Source organism: Falco biarmicus, chromosome 15, assembly GCF_023638135.1.
Source record: "Falco biarmicus isolate bFalBia1 chromosome 15, bFalBia1.pri, whole genome shotgun sequence".
Taxonomy (NCBI): Eukaryota; Metazoa; Chordata; class Aves; order Falconiformes; family Falconidae; genus Falco; species Falco biarmicus.
Window position 1 is genome coordinate 22,933,981 of NC_079302.1, and position 7,309 is coordinate 22,941,289.

The window sequence follows — 7,309 nt, forward strand, 5'->3', positions numbered from 1 at the left end:
CCGGGCAGCCCCCCAGCCAGCCCGCTTGCTTGCGGGCCCGGGTCTGCGTACCCCCTGCTCTCAGCATCAGCAAGACCCCTGCGGCTGAGCCCCTGCCGTGCATTGGAAGCCAGGGCTGTAGGAACAGGCACAGCCACAGGCAGCATTCCCAGGGACCAAGGAGCTGCCTGGGATGGCTGCTGTGTCCCTGCTCACCCCTTGCTCTGGTGATGCTCCGAAGAGATGGCCTGCCCGGAGCTCACCACTCTAGCCAATTAGCTGGTCACCTTGACGAGCAAATTCAGCCTCTTTTGCCCTAACAGCCAACGCTGCTGTTATAAGACGGCTGCCAAAAAGGAAGGGAGTAGCTGCTTTTGTGTTCAGGGTCAATAATGAGCTCAAGGTGGCTGCAGGCTGGCGGTGGGCAGAGCTTTGACAAGCTTTACAAGAGCTTTAAGACCACCCTCACAGGTGGTCTGGCCGAGGGACAGGGCAGTGGGCGAGGTGGATGGAGCAGCTGGCTCCTGGAACTCCTTGCCCGAACAATTTGCCAAGGAGGCTGGCGCTGCTCTGCACGTGGTAAGAAAAGCTGATCTAAGTGCAGCTGGGGAATTCCAGGAGCTGTCTAGCTTTGGAGCAAATGACATTCCCTCCCCTGTCCTGCTCTTCCCTCCGCCTCCTGTCGTCACCCCGAGACGTGTGTGGGAGCTCAATAACAGCTGAAGCCCCGTCTGGGGGCTTCATAATCCTGGCGTGAGCTGCAGCAGCTCTGTTGCTCTGGAGGATGCAATAAGCAACTGGGAGCGGGAACTACTTCCAGTAATCCTTCCCTGCGTGCCCTTCCTGCAGCTGGCCACGGAACATGAAGGCTGGATCCCTCCAGGTCCTGCTTGTGCTGAGCGTCTGGTGCCTGGTGACCCCGGCTGGAGGTGAGCCGCAGCCCCCTCCCACCCCCGGGGCTGCCCGGGGAGCAGCCAGGCTCGGGGGGCTGGTGGCACGTGCGGGGAGGGTGGCGCTGGGTCGGGTCCTGTGTGGCTGTGGGAGATCTCCTGGCGGGAGCGGGCTGGCTTTGGGAAGGGGCAGGGGGAGCCTGTGGCAGTGACCCTGGCAGCAGGGAAATCCGAGCAGCCTCCTGACAGCATTTGTCGTGCCTGAGGGCTGGCAGGGAGAGTGTTGGAGAGACTTTTGGGTGATCCGTATTAGAACAGAAGTGTAATGCACCCCTCTTCTCATGGCCCCTGGGGAGGGGGGGCAGACCGCAGGCTGACCAGGGGTGGGTGTCTGGCCACACAGGCTCCCTGCCATGAGGGTGGCGGTGCTCCCATTGCTGCAAGGCACAGGGTGCTGTCACCTGCTGCTCCGTGCCTGTGTGCAGTGTGTGCAGTGCATCCCTGTGTGCAGTGTGCTCACAGAGTGTACGCAGTGCGTGCGAGTGTGTGTGTGTGCAGCAAATGCATCAAAGGAGCCGGGGGTGCTCCTCTAGCAATGCTCATTCTTGCGCCCAGTGGCTGGAGCGTTCCCAGCTGTACTGTATCGAGTTCACCAGATTTGGTGTCTCTCAGTAGAGACTGCCTGAGCTGAACCAGGCTGCAGGTCCTTTCTTCACAGGGAGCTCAGATAAAGCAGGGCTTGTTTTTCTGAGTCTTGCCCCCTGGGATGTCAGAAACAAATTGCCAAGCTGCGTTGTGCAAACTCACTTGGACGCTGCCGATGGTGGGAGGCTGGGGGTGAGTGCAGGAAATAAGGGTCACTGGTGGTGTGACTGGCTTTTCCCTATGAAGGGTTCAAGTGGGGTTTTATTTTTACACTTTGCAAAAGAAAAAACATATTTTCCAGTGGAGCTGGAAAAGAGGTGTTTGGTGAGAAACTGGGCTGTGGAATCTGGGCTGCTGAGATAGCTTTGGGAGCAACGCACTGGTCACGGAAAGGCTCTTTCGCTACACCCTTTCTGAGTCCAGGTAGTGTTCAGAGACCACAAACCAGCAGACAGATCGCCAGGCTGCTCTCCTGGAGGAGAACTCCTGTGGGAGGAAGAGATATGACTAACCCAGATAAGGAGAGGACAAGCATCCTGGCCTCCGATCTGCATTGCCTGCACCAAGAGCCTGTGGGTGGTGGCTGCAGGAGGTCTTCTGGGGATGAAGAAATGCATCTTCTGGGGATGAAGAAATGTATCTTCTGGGCACCGTGCTGAGAGTGGTCCTCCTGTGACCCAGTGGGGAGAGGACCCACAGGTCCAGGTGCTTGCACAAAGGACTGACTGCCAGCACTTGCACACTCTCTAAGGCAAGCTGCAACGGTGTCCCAAGAGCCCTGCATTTTCACAATGCTTTTTTTTTTTTTTTTGCAGTTTTCTGGGTATCTTATCACCTGTTTGGGTGACACAAACAATTGTGGCCCTGATGGGATTTGTCTTTGTCTCATTTTAGCAGGAACTGGAAAGTTTCATGGCACGATTTGGACTGCTTCTCCCCAGAGAAGGGGAAAAAGAAACAGGGCTGGTTTTTATAGTACCTAATAAAAAGCCAATGTTTAATATATTGAAAATTCTATTTCAGGGCAACCCAAAGCACCTCTGAAGTGTTCAACAGAGTGTGGCCATTTTATATCTAGGATAGCGGTGAAGCGGATAAGGAGCTACCGCAGGACGGAGCCCCAGTGCAGCAGAGAGGCCATCATGTAAGCGCTGCCCCACTGCCACCTCCCTTCACTGCAGCCCAGCAGGCAGCTCCAAAGTGAACCTGCTGGGCTGACCTTGGGAAGTCTCATCTCACTAAATCAGAGGGTTTTGTCTTCATGTACACCTGCCCCTGGGTGCTTACTGAGCTGCTGGCTCTGGGCACCGGAGGCAAACACTGCATCCAGCATCAGGACAATGCTTTTGGAGGTGACAAACTTCCTGGGGGAAAGTCCTCACCCATGAATCATGTTCAGCTGCTCATTCAATCAGATCTCGGAGGTGCATGCCCTTCCTGAAACACATCATCCATCCAGTTCCGTGGTGTTTACTATGGGCTTGAGGGAGTCAGCGTTGACGCGCGCCTTCCCTCCCACGCCACTCAGCTAAAGCGGGGCTTGCTTTATCCAGTCAGTTTGAGATTTATTTTTAAGGTTTTTTTTTTCTTTATCCCTTTTTATTGTCAGATTTATTACTCTGAAGTCTATGGAGGTTTGTGCAGATCCAAAGGCAGATTGGGTGAAGATGATCGTGGCGAGGCTGGACAAGGAGAAGGCCACAGGCTCCCCGCTCCCAGGTGGTGCCACCCCAGCAGCGGTGCCACGAGAGCCTGCTGGTTTTGAGAAACAGATTGGTCTTACAGCAGCAGCTCCATCTCAGTCTCAAGCCACTGCTCCCACTAGTTACTTCCAAGGGACTGACACAACAGTTTTGGAGAGAATACGTGCTCCTGCTGCTGGGGTGGAGGCGTCCAGCAAGTCCCCACCATCCACAGAGGACCCTGTCCAGCTCCCTGCAGGATCAGCCCCCACGACAGGGGGTGCCACTGCCCGCTCTGAAGTCACTTCAGAAGCAAGCAGAGATTCCTTAAGATCTCCTGCACCTTCAGCAACCCTTGCAGCAGGCGTGGTCTCCAGCCAGCCCACCCTGCATCCCACAGCTCCGGTGCATGGCTTTGGCTCCACCACAGGGGCTGCAGGAGAACCCGTAGGACGTACTGCAAACACTGGGGCTGATGTTCGAGGCACGACTTCTCCTAGCTCCAGTTCAGACCCCATGGCCGTTCCTAAAGGATCAGACCATCCTTTGCTTTCTACAAATAAATCCCTGGGCCCTACAAGCACAGGAGCCAATGCACCAGACGCTGCTTCCAGCAATTTTAGTTCAGATCTCCCCTCCATCCTGGACAGCATGGACACCACCACAGTCCCAGCCACACCAGTTCCACCAGCGGCTGCTTCAGCTTCTGCTCTAGACTCCACAACTGCCACAGGCAAAGGTCCTTCTGTCCGTACCAACGAGGCCATCAGATCCTCTGCAGATGCTTTTGGCACTAGAACATTTGATTATTCATCACCAGCAGGGAAGCAGGAGCCTTCGGCTACGTTAGCCTTTGCTAGTCGAGCCTTCTCAGGCCAAGCCAGAGTGCAGCTGCCGACAGCAAACCCGAAGGATCTGCCCCTTCCCAGCTCCTTGTCAAGGTCTCAAATGTACCTCGTCATCCTGGTCTCCGTGGTGGTAGGTGGGCTGGTGGCTCCCAGTGTTGCTGCTGTGTGGCTGCATCTAAAATGTGGAGCCAAACCAGAAGAAATGGCAGGAGAAATGGTACAGGGCTTGCTCTACCACGAGAGGGGACATCAAGGCAATGTCTATTCAATGGAAGTAATCTGAATGCTTTATGGCGTGGACATTTTTGGCCTAAACTATATGTGTGTTGCTGTAGGAGAGTTCAGTTTATGCTGAACTGGTGACCAGTAGGAAGAAAGCTGGGAATAAACATACCAGAGAAAACTGATTTTTTTTTTTCAGAGCAGAATGTCCAAAAATAGATCTAATTTGTCATTGATCAATGACAGGATTCTGGAAATAAATGAGATGCTTTTTTTCTTCTGCCGCTGTTACATACAAAGGCTGTTGCTGTCCTAGAGCTGCTTGATGGCTCTTTTCCGCTTTGCACCTGGTGGTGGGCAGAAGGGAGTTTCCCAACTGGTGTTGGGAATTTTTCTGCGTTTCATCATGGCCCAGCCAAGAAGCCACCCACTCACTCATGCTGCTGGACTTGGGCTCGGCCACCTTCAGCATCTTTAACACCAAAACCACACAATTTGCACTTAAAGTCTCTGCTGCTGCTTTCTTTGCACTTTAGGTCACCACTCTGTCAGACCAGTATGGGTGCTGGTGAGCAGCTGCATACTGGTTCACCTCGGACTGATCAAATACGCCATTTGCTCTTGCTAGAGATAAGGGGGGAGACAAAACCTGCCCTTGGTTAGGGGGTGGAAGGTCAGCACTGCTGATTTCGATCCAGAGGAGCCAGCAACCCCAAATCGATCTCCTCCTTGAAATCAGGCCACTCTCCTCCTTCTTGCATTTCTTCTTGCAGATTTAGTCTGAGACTTGGCTGTTAGCAAAATCAACGGGAAGAAAACCCTCCTGCGAGCTCACGTGCCCTGTGTCCAGCCGCATCCGACGTCTGGGCAGGATAATGCGGATGAGCCTTTGAAATGGGAGAAAACAAGAAGACACCCCACAATTTTTCTATTCCTGTAATAACTTTGGAGGGTTGTTGCAGTTCTCTGTAAGCACAAACCCCAGGAATTGTTCTCCTGGAGGAGCCAAATCCAGTTCTGGCTTTAGTCCCAGAAGAGCTGCTGCACCACAGCAGACATGCCATGCTTCTGGTCCCAGACTCTCTCCAGAAACAAGCGTGTTTGCTGATCCACAGAAAAGCACAAAATACCTGTTCATACTGCTACACTTCAGCAGCATTTCAGTTTTTCGGTTTGGGATAGCACTGATCACCAGACTGTTAAAGCACTGTACCAGGCCTTTTTTTTTTAACTCAGATTGGTCTTGATTTTTATCCATGGAGGCACTGCTGTATGTACGCCTTACCTTTTCTATGTGGTCAGCTCCTGAAATCCCTGGTTAAACAATGACTCTAGGACAAATTACTCTGGAGCGTGCACAGGTCTCCACATTGTGATGCTTTGTAGATAGCGCTATGTATCCAGGGTCAGATCCTCCTCTAACCAACCGCAGTGGATCAGATCCCAAAGTATAAATACACATGCAGGAAAAAAGAAAGCAAGACCACATAATAAGCAAGATAATCAAAGGAAAAATGATGGGCCAGCTGTAAAGCAGAGCTGGGGGAAGGCGGCCTATTACATCCATCAGATTGCACCTTCAGGGCGTCTATCCAGCCCTGGAGGCGGAGAGGACAGACTGCAGCAGCGCTGGTTTTCTGCCATCATTCCATCCCTTATTTCTGCCTTTTGCTGGCTTGGGAGAGGGGAGCCAGGGATTCAGCTCAGGCTTTGCAACAAGTACAGAATGCAATCAGATTAATTGTAATTAGGAATCTGGGGTGAAGCCCCCCTGCCCCCCCCATGCAGCAGCACTCCTGTGCAGCCCAGCTGTGTAACACTTACCTGGAGGGTGGCTCAGGGGCTGTCAGCACCCCACACACCGCCGGCTCCTGCGTGGCAGGGGTCTGTGACCTGGCAGCTCATGAGGCAGTGTATTATGGCATTATTTTTATATGAAACACTAGAAATGTTATTTTTGTAGTAAAGTTGTGTAGCCGTTTGACTGTATGTAATGTTGTGTCCTTGCTGCTGGAGCATCGCGGAGCGGAGACCTTTCTGGGAACACTGGAACACACTGTGCCTTGGCCATTTCCTTGCTGGTTTTGGATGACTTGCGCATGCCCGCGGGGGCTGGATTGCTCTCCCAGCACTACGGCAAATGCAGTGGATGCTGGTCTCGTCTGGCTACAGGTGAAGTCCTCGGCTCAGAGCAATGCTGGGGAGATGAACGTGCACCAGGCAGGTCTCACTCCTTTGAGTCCCACCACGGTATTTGTAAGGACAGTGGTTTCAGCTCCACAGCTCCCACCTTTTCCAGCTGCCCTGGTCATGCTGACACTCATCAGAGGGAGCTGCTCCTCCAGCCAGGATCCATCCTTGTGCTCGCCTTGCTCCCCTCTCCTGCCCGCAGGCTGCAGGCAGGCAGGGTTCTGGCACCCCTTGGGGGGTGGCAGGTAAACCCCAGGGCGGGACACTGCTGGCCCTCCCTGCGGGATGTGTGATGGGCAGTCCGGGAGGGCACCGGGCGAGTGCCTCCACAGAAGGGCAGAGCCTGGGGGTGTTCCAGGGGCTTAACATGTCGCTTGCTGTAGAGCACAGGGGCTGTTACAAGCTCTGATTAATTAGTGTAACGAGTATATATGAGCGTGTGCATGAGAGGCGTTCTGTCCTTTTTTTAGACATAAAAATTATAATAAAGTCCTTATGTCCAAAACTCTTGTCCTTGGGGGGGGTCAGGCCAGGGCTGGGTGACGAGCCTGGTCCCTGCGGGACTGTGGAGGTGAATGCCCGTGATTAAGCCCGGTCGGGGAATCCCAGCATCACCGCAAAGCCAGCGCAGCGGAGGCAGCTGGGCTATTGCTCCACCTCGTTACTGTTTAAGGGCTTCAGTCTTGCCAAAATTTGCGAGGAATGTATTTTCTCACAGGGAGTCACATTTCCCATCCTGCAATACTGAAAATAAACATTGGGGTTTTTCTTTTGTTTAGGCAAAGCTAAGACCAAACAGCACCCCAGAGAAAACAAACGTCATGCTCCAGATTGGCTCTGTGAGGGGGCGAGA

The 7,309-nt window shown here is 53.4% G+C and overlaps 1 protein-coding gene across 1 annotated transcript; it reads left to right on the forward strand.

Moving 5' to 3' along the window:
• The first annotated feature begins 619 nt into the window (after positions 1–619).
• On the forward strand, positions 620–6,948 carry CX3CL1 (C-X3-C motif chemokine ligand 1). Its single transcript, XM_056360298.1, has 3 exons — positions 620–908; positions 2,538–2,658; positions 3,124–6,948. Exons 1-3 carry the CDS (start codon positions 842–844, stop codon positions 4,325–4,327), a joined length of 1,392 nt encoding a protein of 463 aa, XP_056216273.1. The 5' UTR covers positions 620–841; the 3' UTR covers positions 4,328–6,948.
• The last annotated feature ends 361 nt before the right edge of the window (positions 6,949–7,309 follow it).